Consider the following 16939-nt stretch of genomic DNA (forward strand, 5'->3'; position numbering starts at 1 on the left):
TTTTCTCTCACTCGCGATGTTAAGTAACTCTTAAAATTCTTCGTTGCTGTTGCTATCCAAACGATTCATTAATTTATCTTTCCTAACTTTAATGATAGCTATTAGTTATGTTTTATATGTGCGTAACAATATAATGCCTAAAGTTTCAACCGGTTGACATGATTGACCTTTGGGAAGAATATAAACCATATAATAAATTCCGATATAGCTCATATACTATGATACTCATGCGTGATAAATTATTTACATGAACTGTCATGAACTCGAATTCCGTATTCCGATTCAAATTCAGATTTCATAATTAATCACGTAGTATAAATGACCGGTTGGCAACAACTTAAGCTTACCAAATCCTGTTTGCATCCGGTGATATTGGTATCAACGAAAAAAGCTCTGTTCGCGCAAAATTTATTTTGTTTTAATCAAATAAGACGAATGTTTGCAAAAATACCAAGTGAAATGCCAGTGCTAACAGAAACAGAACCACAAATGGAGTAATTCAATTATATTTCACTACGTCACCAAAAATGATGCATTCACATCTATTACGGTATCCATAAGGACACATCTGCCTTAACACCAACACGCGGATGTTACGACATTGTCAATTCAACAAACATACATAATTATGTTTCACAAGTCATTGCTACACCTACTACCCGAACTACAGAACTGAGTTATTTTTAACATGTTTACTATAACAAAGATGACAATGTCGTTTTAATATCAGCTTTATAGCAACATATTTTTTTTACATTACGACTCTGCATCTTTCTATAATTTTGCGGCGAAGTCATTAAGCCCCTGAAATAATCCTTAAATCAAGGTCAAAGGTTAAGCGGTAACAGTAGAAAATATGTTATAACAAAGCTCAATGATACGCAAAAAAAAACTGCCATTAGAACGCACTGGTGCTTGCCATCAACGTGCTTAAATCTGATTGCTAATAAGGGTCCATCCACATCCACATACAGTCCAATGGTGACATATCCAAACAATAAAACTCATACTTCACAGGATGTAAAGTGGAAAATCCCCCCAATACTATACTGTACACGAGATGAGTCATGAATGACGCTATGATGAAATAATATTGCAATCTGTCGCGGAAACATACTTCCAAATACATATATCTGAGTCGTACCTTTGGTCTATGTACGTATATTACAGCTTTAGTTCTTGGCGTGACATAAGGATAGGACGTACACAGAAGAGAAATGTGATTTGAGTGATCAAGGAAACAAAATCATGTTGATTTATAATTGCATTTTTTAAAACCCAAAACAATAAATAGTCTTCGTCGTAGAGAAATAACGAGCGGGGTGCTGTGTAATGTGGTCCGATTTATTTTTGAACTGGGCTTGTAAATTCCTATAAGATCTTAAGCCGAGGGACACATGCATAGAATGGGCAAAAGGGACCACTATGACCCAAAAAATTTGTAGCGGGTCCATAGACGTCTACTCGATGGAGCTTATGTTGCAAAGGCTTTCTCAACACGGTAAGAGACCTGCCAGATCGCCCACGTGGTAGTGCTGGTATTTTAAAAATGGCGACAGAACCTAACCTAACATTTTTAACGTCTCTATCTAAAACGTAAGACATTGCTGTCTTTATTAGGCCAATACAACAATATAATTCTTATAATCATCGATGTAAAGTTGAAAATACTATTTATAAAAATATTTCATTAAATTTCTAGTTTTTTCGTTGTTTTTTTTTAGTCTCACTTCTGCTAATTATTTTTGGAAAGAGTATTTCAATAAAAATGATCCTGTTTAACTGTTGCATAACAAATCATGGAGCTCCGACTTCATCTGTAATGTTGCGATTGTTGGATAAAATCGCATTTATTTCACGCTACCAGTGCATAAAAATACTATTTTTACCTTGAAGGATTGTTATAAATTGTTCTGCAAAATTTCCAGTCCCCGAATTGGCAAACAATGTGGTCTATCTAGTTTCTGATTACGACAACGATTAAAAACGTAGAGGACACTTGAAGGATCATTTACATAATATTATCCAAAACAACATATAGAGCTGTTTAGGTATTTAAATTATTTCAATACGATCAAATCGATTTGCAGTAGTTGTCGATTATAGGATATGAAGAGTTTCTCCAGTATTCTAATGTAAAATAAAAGATAAACTCCCTGGATATTGTATAATTCATTCGTTTTGTTTTGAGCATATTTGTCCGGACTTTTTGGCATATTTCTTTCTAACGGCAGTGTTAAAAGAAGATATGAGCATTTAGAAGTTTGTACGAAATGTAATATCATAATGTATGCGCCGCATTTTAGTTCGACTGAAACGGTAACTAACCTAAAACATAAAAGCATCTTGATAATGTATAAAACCATCGTCAAACATAACAACTTAGGAGCACACTCCACTACTGTGCGTAGCTCCAAAAAAAATATCCAGAGCCACGTTTTGAAAACATAGATCGCTTATCAGATGAATCCAACTTTATTCGTTTTTTTTACAAATCAACTTTTTCAATACTACAACAATGAGCACTAGTTTCAATTAATATATAATTAATAGTAGAATCAATCGGGGAAGTGATAAAACTGCTTACGGAATTTAATGAATGAAAAATTCCGTGTGTCCTTACACATAATAGGAAACTTATAATTAATTAAATTGCGTTATAGTAGCTGAATTAATCAGGCCGTGAAATGAGTGTGTGTTACGTGTATGAAGGCTGTGTCATTACACTCATTAAAATACTAGTCATGTTTGTACAATTGAATTATAATGTACTTAGTGTGATCAAAGCGGATGTTTAAATAACATTACTGAGAACTTTTCGTCGAGTAGCTTATAAGAAGCCTGACTCCCGACGTAAACTTATTTCTTAGCTTGGGGGGCCATAAAAATTATTAATACGCGTATTCTTAATTATCCCACTCTTGATGGAGTGATCGTTATCTTTCTCTAGGTGGTGTAGTTAGATTTGATGCGTCCCACGACGCCCGGCGATCTCATAGCTCAAGACCGTTTTGATGCACTCATTTAAGAGACCTGCCACTGTAGTCCTGAAGTAATCGGTCCACTGTATTATAGACCTCCCTGGCGTATTACATATGATATTTTGCACCACGCCGCGCAGATACCATCATCTGGTCTATATCTACCACGAAACTTTTATGCTTTGTCTTTTGAACATTGGAGCCGTTTTCCATAATATAACTGTGACGGTCTCTTCATGTCTCCCAATGACATTCGCTTTGTTGGTACTATAGGCCTCAGTAATCACTGACCAGTGAGGGGTTTATGGTAGTAATCTAGATAGACCAAGAGCTTTCTGTCAATCAACAGCAATTTAAAAAATGATTATAATTCCTACTCTTACAGTTTCATTGCGCGTTTTTTATTGTCATTATATTATTATTTCCGAAGTTACGAATAGTTTATAGTTTTTGTCTTTACGAACAACGTTCAGTAAAAGTAGTTTTAAATATGTCTGCGAGTCGCGAAATCGGAAGTGAATAGTTATTAAAAAAATATTAAGATTGTTTATTCATCTGCATCATACTACATACTTTTCTTAATCAAATACGTTTCCAAAACTTCAAAATATCTCAGCTCAGAAAATTCCTATAAGATCAGTATCGGATTCGAAAATAAACATTTGGCTTAATTCACCCCAGTTGCGTATCACCTCCCGAAGTAATAAAGTGACATAATCTCACATTTATGAGACCGACTCTTGCTTGTGCCAACATTGCTTAGCAATATATTATTGGGTATCGAAATTTATTATTTCCATATTTTTTCTCATTTAGATTAGCTGCTATGCTCGGTTTAAAACACACGGCCAGCCGACGGATATTGGAGGAGTAGAATAAGTGGCTCTTGGAGGCTACGGTCTGTTCGTACAAATAACCTAACTTGAACCTTAAAATTGTCTCACGAAGATTCATTATAACTTATGAAACGTCAATAATTATTTATTTTTATGCGTGTGTGTGCAAAGGAAAACATAATACGAGTTAATATGAATATTAAATATAAAGACACTGCTTAACCCTTTACATCCTTGCCGGTTGACCCACGATAACAATATTAGAATATTGTAAGACCACAGCTTATAATGGAACTTCAACGCACGAGTTATTATTAAGAAAAAAATTAAAGATTATTTATATGCTTTCATTAATTTTATTGGTTTTTTACTTCGGATTATTAAATAGAATATTTTATTAGATGCTCATATTCATTCATTCACAAGTCCGCATAGTGTATTATGTTAGGATGTGCCATATATTGCCAGCGTAACTAGGGACTCGCGAGGATTTTAACTAATTTATGTGTATTATCTATGACTGAGTAGTTCGCGCAGAGAATCAGAAAATCATAAATGAGTAGTTGCTCACAGAACTCTTCCTTCCCTCCTGGCTGAGCCTTTGCTTGTCCACCCATCCTGGTGAAACTGGAAAGGCCTCTGGCCACCAGTAAGCCTTCAATCATAAAATAATAATAAAACTTTGCCTTATTAACACATTATACTTGGTATATTTGAAGCATAGGTGATCGATAAAACAGCTTGCATATGTAAATTGAAAAAGTCACCTCATTACAACGACCTTTGTCAACGAGAAAAATAAAATGGTTTTTTTTTAGCATAAATAAAAAAGTTTAAAATGTTGCAAAATAGTATACTATTCGTTAGTGTTCTACTGATGTGTTGGGTGGGTGAAACGAAGACGGTCGCCAGCTACAACCAGCCACCTGCAATCGGAAAAACAGGTATATTGTATACATTCATCCACTTCATCATTCTCCTGCCCTTCTCCCAGTCATTTGAGATCGGCGCAACATGTTTTCTCCTTCCATACTCCTCTATCTATACCATTTCTTCGCTCACTCCCCTCTTACACATATCGTCTTTCACGCAATCCATCCATTTCTTCTTAGGTCTACCTCTTCCTCTATATCCTTCCACATTCATAGTTAACACTCTCTTACCACCAATATAACCTACCAATACAATCATGCACTTAAATATTTATAAAATCTGGGAGTCTGAATATAAATTTATATGCCTTCACTGAAACAAAAAAATCTATATAATATCCATGTATAATCTGTAAAGCTTCCATTTCTATTTGACTAGTTTTCAAACGAGCCAATTTCTTTAATTGTTAACATAGTGCTTATTTTGTATTACTTAGTTGCTTTCACGAGCTCACGGCCCATCTGGTGCTAAGTGGCTATCGGAGTCCATAGACATTAACACCGCAAATATCGCCATCCAACTTGAGACATGATTTCTAAATCTCAATTTTAGTACAACTGCTGCCATACCCTGCAAATCGGAACGCATTACTGCTTCACGACAGAAATAGGCAGGTTGGTAGGAGTACTTACACGGTACTTACCCGTGGGAGTTCAGAACGCGCCCTACCAAAAGTTAAAATCAATTTGTATTTAATTTCCCTGCCTTGTAATCATTTACGATCTGATGGGTTGTTCGCTCCTCAGTTTTTGGTAGATTTAAAAAATTTGTGGTCAGAAAAACTTCTGCTTTTGCTGTTGAAAACAAGCTATCAATATACATATATGTACATTTTTAAGAAAGTTATATTTTCACAAACTAAGTACTAAAATCTTTAAATCTTCACATTTAATTTCTGAAAGATTTTAAAGAGTTCAGTTTTAATAAGTTAGGACGAAATCTTTATGCTCGTCAACAAGCACATAAATCTAGACATATTCATATCAAAACTAACGTCAATAAAGTGTTGTCAATATTTCCATGGTTACGCGATAAAATGCCAGTTCTTTCCATTGTTTTTCCTCCCGAGGCGTGATGGAATTCGTGAATGAGCGACGAATCCAAAATGCACCTGATCGCGTGACGAGAATTTCTAATACTTCTTGGGTCAAATATTATCTCATCGAGGCCGCACGTCTGTACTGTGAATCGATTTCATGGGAATTCTAGTATTAGGTGGGTGGCGGTAGGACCTCTTGTGAGTCCGCGCGGGTAGGTACCACCGCCCTGCCTTTTTCTGCCGTGAAGCAGTAATGCGTTTCGGTTTGAAGGTTGGGGCAGCCGTTGTAACTATACCGAGATCTTAGAAGTTATATCTCAAGGTGGGTGGCGCATTTATGTTGTAGATGTCTATGGGCTTCAGTTACCACATAACACCAGGTGGGCTGTTGAGTTCATCCACCCATCTAAGCAATAAAAAAATATTAAATCATAAGTAAATAAAAAAATTATAAAAATTGCGACATAGCGACAAATAATCTAGCGACAGTTCGTTTTAAACTATTGACACTTTTCAAATGCCAATTTCCTGATGGTATTACTTTCAACTACATACACATCTATTAACGAGACATATATAAGTAGGCAAGCTCGGTTTTGAGAAAATGCTCATTTTCTTTGAAGTCGCTTACAAATCAATAGACAACCTTATAAGTTGCATGTGACCGTTTATTATTCTTCGCAATTGTAGCTCGCAATTATTTTGTAATATCGTCATTTAAAATACGTTATTCCATTGACCTTTATCCGATGTGAACTTTGTTGGTCAATGTTTGGCCAATCATAAAATGATGGATGTATACGAGCCGCTGTTTAACCTCCGCACTCATAACAAATTCACCCGGGACAAATGGTCGTTTTTTCGCCTCGTATAACTTGAACATGTCAAACACGTAGGTATTAAAAGGGTTTCGGCCCAAACACCCTTTTTGGTATACACAATAATTAAAAGCGATGTTGTAGTGCAAAACCTTAATGGCTAAAATTCCCTGTAGGATATAGACGTTTGGTTTTATTAATGATTTTCCCGGGTAGGTAAAGCTTATCATAAGGCTTAAGGAGTATTTCAGCCCTGAAGCAATCATACTATGCGGTGCATAGAACTCGTGTCTGATGGTAGACGGCAGTATTAACGGCTTAACACCAAGCACACCATAAAGTCGCTCATCCATCTATGCGGTAATAATACAAGAATGCAAGAAGGCAAGATTCTCAAATCACTAATGTCCAAATGTATGTCTATCTATTTGTTCGTAAAACAGGATTTTTTTTATCGATATTGATTGAACAAGTTTTAGTTTTAAACTTAGGACTTGCAAACAAATGTTACGAGTCGAAAGTCGAAGTGAATTGTGTTTTAAAATATAATTACACAATATACATTTATGTATGTATATGTATGTACAAACGCATGGCTTTTACTGCTTCTCTTTTATACGTTTTCCTTAGAATCTAAAGTCAAGAAGAACGAATTTATTTATTCAGTTAAAAAGCGTACAAGTAAATTTACGACTGATGACAATCAAACTTGAATTGAAAAAGTTTTATACTTAACAATAGTTCAACATTGAATCAGAAGATAGTATACACATTATACCCCAGGGATTACAATTTCCTAATTTAATTATACGTGATCTGATGGTAGGTTATGTTGACTTATAACATACCCTAGAATCAATATCTTATGTTATTGGGTCAAGAATTAGAACGAAAATTAGGCACGGGCTAAGGATGGGCGAGGTGGTAGTAACAGTAGGTCGAGGTCAGAGCCACACCACAGTCCCTTAACTTGAGGTCAATATAATTCATCCAAAATTATTTGTCCCCAAATATATATTTCAATTAAATTATTTTCTCAACTGATGTTTTTATTGCTGAACCCTTTTGTGATGGTATAATTTCCTGTCGCCTTCTAGTCGAAAATTAAATTAATTACAATCACTTTATACCAGGATGCAAGCATTTTGAGACGTGCGTGCGTGAGATACTCCATCATTATTTATTACGGTTGGCCTACCGCTATACTATAATTTTTTTTATTACACAACACTCTAAATGAATCTACAATAAAAAGTGAAAATACTACACGATTCGCTCACTTTTGTTTTCATGTAATTTTTTAATTACGAAAAATAATAATTACATAATAATAATTTAATTTCGTACTGTCAAGTACCATACTTAACCCGTGTAGACTATAATATGTATAATCTATTAAAAACGTATCGTACCCGCACCGCGTTTAGTCCATTCTTTAGACGGCTATCTATAGTTTAGTGTTATCAGTAATAAAATATAATTACATTGAAATTTCAATATACGCAGACGATTAGAAGGATGTCTATTTCTAGTAGCATAGCACAACGTAGGTCAGAAGCGGCTTTACCCATGGTGCAGGGTATGCGAGGCTCACGGACGCTGTGGTGCTAAGGGCGCTGACCTCAGCACGTTCAATGAATCGGTTATATTTGTACCTATTTCATGTCTGCCCGCTTACTAGTAGACGTTAGGGTAATAATGATTAATGATTGCACACGGGAGCTACATACAGGCTGGAGGCAGCTTACCGTAAGTTGTGGAATAAATATTCCTCCTCGTTCGTTTTTTTTTAATTGCCTAAATGGGTGCATGAACTCACAAGCCATCTGGTTTTAAATGATTACCGGAGTAAATGCTGCCACCCAACTTGAGACATAAGTTCTAAGTCTCAGTTTTACAATTCAATGGCTAACACCACCCTTCAAACCGAAACGCATTGCTGCTTCACTGCAGAAATGGCTAAGGTGGTGGTATTCACTCGTGCGTTTTTTAATGCAATACGCAGTTATCGAATGTTAACGAATGGCTTCCATTGTGAAGAAGTATTGTATAATAAAACTGAAATTGACAAATAACAAAATTTACGTAATTACTGGTGGTGGGACCTCTTGTGAATCCGCGCGGGTAGGTACCACCACCCCGCCTATTTCTGCCGTGAAGCAGTAATCCGTTTCGGTTTGAAGGGTGGGATGTCTATGGGCTCCAGTAACCACTTAACATCAGGTGGGCTGTGAGCTCATCCACCCATAAAGAATAAAAAAAAAATAAAAAAAACATTGAGATACAATATTACAATGGAAGCTATTTATCAACATAGTATTATTGAGCTATAAAATTTCAACAGAACATCAGATTTCTTAACACCGTACCCCCTTTTCTGAACAAGACTGCAAGATTATGCCAATCGGCCTTGTCAGATATATCTGCGTTATGTAAAATATATGTAAAAACGATGAAGAAAATCAACGTCGTACGCGCCAAAAACCGGTCTCTGCATTCAATGTACATACGTTCTTCGCTAAATTATATATTTTAATATATTTTTTTAGAATATTGATTTGTATTAATGTCGAATAAAATTGCAGTTTTTTTCCTAGTTCAAAGCATTTAACTAAAATGACTGCTACTACACAGAAATAGATCTAAAGCTAATTGCGAAATGAGTTGAAAACAATTTAATAACACTGTTACATACTATTATGATAATACTGTTATATTCAGTAGATTTTGTTATGCAATATAAAAAAATATTTTATTAAAATTTGGCCCTCGAGCCGAATATTAATAAATAAACTCTTCATGTTTGTTTACCAAAACGATATTTAATTTATAAGTAGAAATTGAACAAAAAAAATCTTAAAAACCGAAATAAGTAGCAATGCCCAACGCTCAAAACATCGATAAAGAGCAGTTAATGTCATTAAAACTGATCTGACACAAAAATTCATAGTAGTCATAGATTTTACTGAAAGTATGATGTGCTCGCACGATTGCAAACTCTTGGCTATCCCTGCAAAAATTCGACCTTATTTGGCAGCGGAATCCATGTTATAATGTTTGACAGCTCTAGCATCCACTAAATGTCAGGAGATCAGTAAGCAGTACCTACGGCAGTACTGCAAGGTTGTTAATGAAAATATAATCTAACATTTCAATATTTTTTTTTGTTTCAGAATGCTCAACGTGTGGTGACGACGAACTTGGCATTACACGATGGACAATGCCTTTGCTAAAAAGCGGAGAAAAACGATATTATTTAGGAATATTCTTCAAGGTATGTTTAAATTTCGAATACGACATATTTTACGTTATTGATTATACAGATTAAAATGCCGAAAGCAAGAGGAAATGTATGCAGTGTACTTGCACTGTGTTGTTCCCTTAATTCACATGTAAAATAGAAATAAGGTTAGTGTTACTAAAAAACATTGCAGCATTGATTGCGCAAAAGTACCAATGCTCTATGAAAAAAAAAACTCAGTTTATGAATTAAATAAACAATATCTCTTTGTAATTATAAGTTGATACTAGTTATATAGAAATCTACACGAGATGTCATTGATTGCATAAACGCCGAAATTCATTTGTATGTGTATATATAGGTTCTCAATCATATATACATTTAAAACTGAGTAGCGTTGACAAAAACATTCCTACCTATAAGGCTAAATCAAGACTATAATGAGTTCTTATGTGAGCCGTGCTTTCTGTGGGTTTTTATACCAATTTAACGTCAATTAAAAAATCTTTATAACTGACACAGATAATACATTTCAAAATAGGCCACTCCCCTTTTTTTTATAACTCCAGTTATTAATTACCAATTAGACTACGGCAGTGAATAAAGTATTCATTTCTTTTCACGTGAATAACAAATATATCATTAATCTAAGTAAGTAATCTAACGCTGCCATCTCGCTCACTCAACTCAATGGCAGAATACACCTTGTAACCTATTGATAAGGCTTATTAAAGTATAGCAAAATAAATTTGGATTGCTGGTCCGATTCTCGATTTCGTTTCTCATTCCTAATCAGTATTTTTATAGAGTAGGCATGTTTAAAGTGCAAGAGTCACTTAAAAAAACTCAATTTCCATTAACCATAAATGTATTAAAACACATTTTTTTTTATTGACAAACAAAAACAAAATGAGTTGGAGCTTCGAGAAAGAATAACTATAGCATCACATTATATGAAACATTTTAACTGCAGACCGTACAACACAGGTGTGATGATAGATACACATAGCTTTCTCTCCGGCCACCTGACTAGTACTTATTGTGTTTCTTATTAAAAAAGCTTCACTTTCTTCGCCATTGCGGCGAGTAATTATTAAATCAAAAGCGCGGTCCAATCATATAAAGCTGTTGTGAGCTTTGATTGTGAATAAGAAACAATTCTCTCAAATAGAAATCTACGGTGTACTTAATAATAATAATAATAATAATAATTGTATGTTTTTTTATTAACATTCATCCCGATCAGTTTCTGTCAAAAATAATTCAATGTAATTGAACACAAAATTGGACGTTCAAAGACTGACCAAGAGTCACTTTCGTAAAATAATTCCAAACAACTCTGCAGTCTTCATCGTATTAAATACAAGAGACAATATACAGGATATACTGCATGATACTGTAACAGATCTAAAAATTAAATTTACTGGTGGCAGAGCATGTAGTCAGCCCGTACGGCTTGGTACCACCATTGCCTATTTCTGCCGTGAAACAGTAATGCGTTTCGACTTGAAAGACGGGACAGCTCATGTAATATAAAATTGAGGCTTAGAACTCAAGTCTCAAGTTAGGTGACGGCATTAAAATCTTATAAAAATGAAATGAAATTTTAAATAAGTGATTAGTGTAATTACATATAATCAGTAAAGTAATTGTTTTCATTTTTCATATAGACCCGAAAGATTTCACTCACGTGGTATTTAGTTTTAGGTTATACTACGAATACACTACATAATGCTACAAAATTTTATGATAAAATTCACACACTGAAATTTGATGTCAAGAATTTTTACCAAAAAAAAACCACTCCCATAACAGACTAGTCATTGGAACTTCGCAGATTTTATGACAACACAGCAGATTCATCGAATATAAATTTGACTAAAATGCTAATTTACGTCTCGTTATTACAACGGACAGGTTATTGCTTAACACGTGAATTTTAATTAATACATAGTTGCCATTTAAACGCACGCATTGCAAATTCTACTAAAAGACTGATTAAATAAATGGACGCATCTTTCCTTGTTTGTAGCATTCACATATCACAAATATAGCTGATACAGAGTATAATGCTTAAAACACAAGTAGACAAAAAAACAACAGATTATAATCTTAACATTTTATTCATTTCAGTGTACCACCTACATATTGGACAAACATATGATATTTGTACGTAATCATTCGTTTTTATGATTAGGTTTCCCTGTCAGGGATGCGATTAGGTATCCGATTCGTTTATACTTTTTATAAATGTTCTATTTAGGGTGCATGTTCATAGACCCTAAACTTTCTCAACGGTAAAAAAAACGCTGCGGAATTCCTTAAACCGAAATTAGATTATTTCGCTGATCAATTAACAAGTGAAAACCTCCCTTTACTTCCGCACAAATAGACAGCCCTACAACTGATTTGTACCAATTTAGAACTAAGAGCCAATCTCGTGGAGTCCCGGAGAGAACTTTCTCTACGACCAGTTGTGCGACGAACGACGTTCATATTAAATTAGTATAAATTTTTTTTATCAAGCGAAACTAACTATTGACGTCGATTGAAGAAAGACAATCAAGAAATTCTTTCTACAGAAAACAATATTTCGTTATCACTCTTTTTAGATACATAATAATATGTATATGAATTGAAATTACAATTTTTTCTTTCTTGTTCACAAATAAGCTTATTCTGAATCGTGTTTTAAAATAAGTAGGTGATTCGATTTTAAAATATTTTCAATCAAAGCCGCTATATATTTATTAATATGAAACTTTCATAATCAATATAGTAATTTCATCGGTTTCTCGAGTCGCTTAACAAATCAAAACTACTTTTGAGGGTTTATTTCGCGTTCTTTATTATGATTAAATTATTCCCGATCTTTAGTCATCCGTGACTACAAAAAGTGTAAGTTATTGGAAACTTTGAAGATACGACAATAAAACAGCATGCTTAAAAGTAGTATTATTTCCATAATAATTAAACAATACGATGCAATATAAAGTGTGTTTACGCTACGATAAATCAGATAATACTATATAGCGTAGTATTCATAATTGTACGACTCGTCAATTTAGAATTTATTTGCTGCCACGCTTATTACGTTTTACGACCGCAATGCAGTTACAAAACGGAGAGCGACCGCGACACAATACGTCGTCAATGTTAACAATCAACGCAAACGCACGCGTTTCCTATTGCATAACAACAGCTTAGCAGACAAATCTATGCTTACGAATATATTCGATTTTACATAATAAGCCACACACAGATTTGGACTTCAGCAATATTTTAATAGACACATTTTGATCGCCAGCAAATCGCTTACATGTCATTATTTTCTAGAAAATTGCACTTTAAGAACGAATCAAACGAAATCAGTAAAAAATCACACTGAGTCGGTTAACAGGCTTGCTGTTCTGTTACAAGTAAGTGATAGCTAAATCTCATCAACAAGATATAGTAAGGTCTACTTTAAGAATTTAAGTCGAAGTCAAGTTCCAGTAGAGGTTGTGCTAACTTTCGAAGAATGTGTTTTTTTTTTCTTACCTATGCTGATAACCTTGAGAGACTATTTCCGCTTCGCCCTAACATGTAGGCCCAAACCGGAGTGTTGCTAACACTGGCCCTAGCAAGAGCAGTGCTTCACAGAATCTACTACCGGATCGGTAAGAATGTGATGATGGAGCATAGTTAGAATCGCTCACAGGTATCGACGGCACAGACAATCCGCTGCCTACTGCTGAGGACTTTTTTCAAACGTCGTTTTAAGATATGACAAACACAAAGCGGATAAATATTTTGCGATAGAAATAGGTACGGTGGGCGTAACCTTGTGAGCTTGCACTACGACCTGGGACCGTAATTCGTTAATTTTAAAGACTTGATTCCCTGAATTCACTTTCTATTTGGCTTTGCTATCGTACGTTCCAAGACCTGCTTAAAATTCCTCACTCCGATCTAAATATAAACCAAAAATTTAATGCATTCATTCAATGCAGTTACCGAAATCAAATTTTTGTTTTACTTAATTCTACACACACAACAATACTGAACGATGAAATTCAAATATGCTACAAATTCGAAATAAAAAAAACCCGTATGCGCTCCCTGTTTGTTCACTTTCGGTCTTCTTGTTCATTACCTAATCCACTTCAATTTACGGAGATGAATTTACCGGTCTGTTAACAATGCAACTGGCACAATGTTTCTTCTCATAATCATAATAACAATTACATGTAACTAGCTTTCCGCCTGGCGCTTCCTTGCTGGCCTGCTTCTACAATTTATTTTAATATCAACCCCGTTTTAGTGATGTGAACGTACCTACAGCCATCATAGTTCGGCCATTTTGTTCTTAAATATTTACCTACAAATTAAATAAAGTAATCTGCCTTGATTGTGATAATCTTTCTATTCGTGACCGATGTTGATTTTGATAAAATCGAGGCGCGGCTTAAAAGAAATTGAGAAACAAACAGAGGCAGCCAACGATTTTATTTTATATTATTTAGAAATGAGTTTAATTGGGTTGCTTCGTTATGAAATTAATAACAATTTAAAACCGAGATAAGGAATGTAATCCAAAACTGTTCATTATATGTTATGAAACTGATAGGTTCGGATGGTTTTTACATTTGCGTGGTTTTCTTTTTGCCCGTTTAACGATGTCGATTTACAACGGCCGTCTGGTGTAGTGGTAAGTGACATGGTCACTACACAAGGGGGTCGCGGGTTCGAATCCCGCCAAGGGAAGATATTTGTTCGATAAATATAAATGTATTTTCCAGTGTTATGGATGTATATTAAATATATGTATGTGTATAATAAAAATCTTACATTTATATCCGTTATCTGGTACCTGTAACACAAGTTCTTTACGAACTTATCACGGGACCAGTTAACGTGGCGTGATTGTTAGTAAATATTTATTTATTATTTATTTATTTATTACAATTAATCTTGAAATCATGATAGGGTTAAGACGCAAAGCTGCTTTCCGATTTGAAGGGCGGAGTAGTCGAAGTACAATACTCGAGATCTGAAACTTAGAACTGATGTGTCAAGATAGGTGATGGCATTTGCGGAGTTGATGTCTATGGCTTCTGATAACAACTTAATACCGGGTAGACTAACAGATCGTGTACGTATTTAGTGCATTTAAAATTCTATTTCTGCTCTGTCTATTTCTGCCGTGAAGCGATAATGCGTTTCGGTTTGAAGGGTGGGGCAGCCGTTGTAACTCATATCTCAAAGTGGGTGGCGGCATCTACGTTGTAGTCGTCTATCTATGGTCTTCGGTAACCACTTAACACGAAGTAGGGTGTGAGCTCGTCCATCCATAAATCCAATAAAAACATTTAAAAAATAAAAATAAAAAACATTGTAAAATCGTGCATTTAACATTGTGTCAAAAAATGTGGTATGAAACCTTGCTTCTCAGAGGTCGCGGCTTTGAGACTCAGCACATTACACTACTAATCTGCAAATGACAATAACCAATTTATCTGATTTTCATGGCAGTTTTGCAACTTTCGATATATTTAATTTTGATGAATACGTACATATTTTTGTTAGACAAACCCACAATCTAACTAAGTAATTTATTCTACGAATTAGGCAATAAACAGTGAAGTCAAGTACATAAAAATTAATAACATTTATTCAAACTTGTTTTAGTGACAGGGAAAGTAAGCTTCACATTAACAAAGAATCTGCTAACTCATGCCATAAGAATGTCTGTTTAAAGCCAATCAGCTTAAGTACCTATTCGTAAATTTATTATGAGATTATCCAAACAGTTATGTATGCGTCTTGCATGTGAAATATTGAACGTTGCTTGGCAACGACTACCGCTGTTTAAGCAAACAACACAATCCATTGTAATCACATGATAATAATACATTACCACAGAGGCTACTTACAAATATATACATATTACACAAAATAATGTTAAATAAATTTTAAAAAAATCACGAAAATCGATTGCAAAATAACATAGCCAATTTTCAAGTCAGTTATGTCTCTAGTAGATCTTGCCACTTCGATAAAGCGGCACGACACGAGAACCCTCTTATCGTGGCCGCCGGTAACTACATTCCCGATCCTGCGGACAGAATGGAAAGCAGTCGACGTCGCCCAAAACACGTCATCTCGGATCCTCCCGATCCACTAACGGTGCTTTTAGGTACTTCAAGCACCGGTCACCGTTCGAGCCCTTCGTCGCAAGCGACGGGTTCGACGAGTAAATTAACTCCCAGACACAACCCACTGAGTTTCTCGCCGGATCTTCTCAGTGGGTCGCGTTTCCGATCCGGTGGTAGATTCTGCGAAGCACGGCTCTTGCTAGGGTTCGTGTTAGCAACGTCATCAGGTTTGAGCCCCGTGAGCTCACCTACAAACGTTAGGGTTACGCTGAAATAGCCCCTAAGGCTATCAGCTTAGGTAGGAAAAAAAAAAAGTAGATCTTGCTGTCTCTTTCGCACTGCCGCTGTAATTATTGTGACATCACGTAACGTTATTTACGTCTTCTGTTTATTATTTGACGATAAAACTTTCTAGTCACCTAAATCTAACTTAGCCGTCCGCCGCTCATAAATACGCAAACGTACACCATAATATACATAGTAGGTACATGTAAAACTGCTAAGATGTTTTCCGCGTTATAAGAACCAGGTACTTGTTACGTGAGTTCCAGAAACGACCATAATGAGATAGGTTTTTTTCAATCAACGACGTCGCCTGTAACAGCTACTAGTTGGTACATTGGAAATGTAATTAACTACGACGAGCAAAACACACACAAAATTATATTGTTTATTAAAAAAAAAAATTAAAATATGTGTCAGCAGCAGTCTTTAGTAAAATCACACAGTGTTTTTACATTCTCTTCTGGCATGGTGACACAAAGTGGATCTTGACCTTCGAAATGAGATCTCTATATTATTCCCGACCTTGCGACCTCTCTCTTTCTATAAATTTAATGTGACTCATGCGCCTTCGACGTAACTCACTCTGCACAGAGGCCGCGACATTGTCTTACTTCGAATTATACTCATAGGAGAGTAGACCTACGATCTATGCGGCACATACTATAGATT

General features: G+C 35.2%; 1 protein-coding gene across 2 annotated transcripts in view; it reads left to right on the forward strand.

Moving 5' to 3' along the window:
- The window catches only part of LOC114242208 (Brevican core protein triforce), a 69776-nt gene that overhangs the window by 47567 nt on the left and 5270 nt on the right, over positions 1–16939 (forward strand). For both annotated transcript variants that reach the window (XM_089730898.1, XM_089730899.1), the window contains one exon: positions 9781–9881. In XM_089730898.1, coding sequence (XP_089587024.1) covers positions 9781–9881 — 101 coding nt within the window. The remainder of the gene's footprint in view (positions 1–9780; positions 9882–16939) is intronic.

The sequence above is a fragment of the Bombyx mandarina genome, chromosome 11, assembly GCF_030267445.1.
Source record: "Bombyx mandarina strain Sakado chromosome 11, ASM3026744v2".
Classification (NCBI taxonomy): Eukaryota; Metazoa; Arthropoda; class Insecta; order Lepidoptera; family Bombycidae; genus Bombyx; species Bombyx mandarina.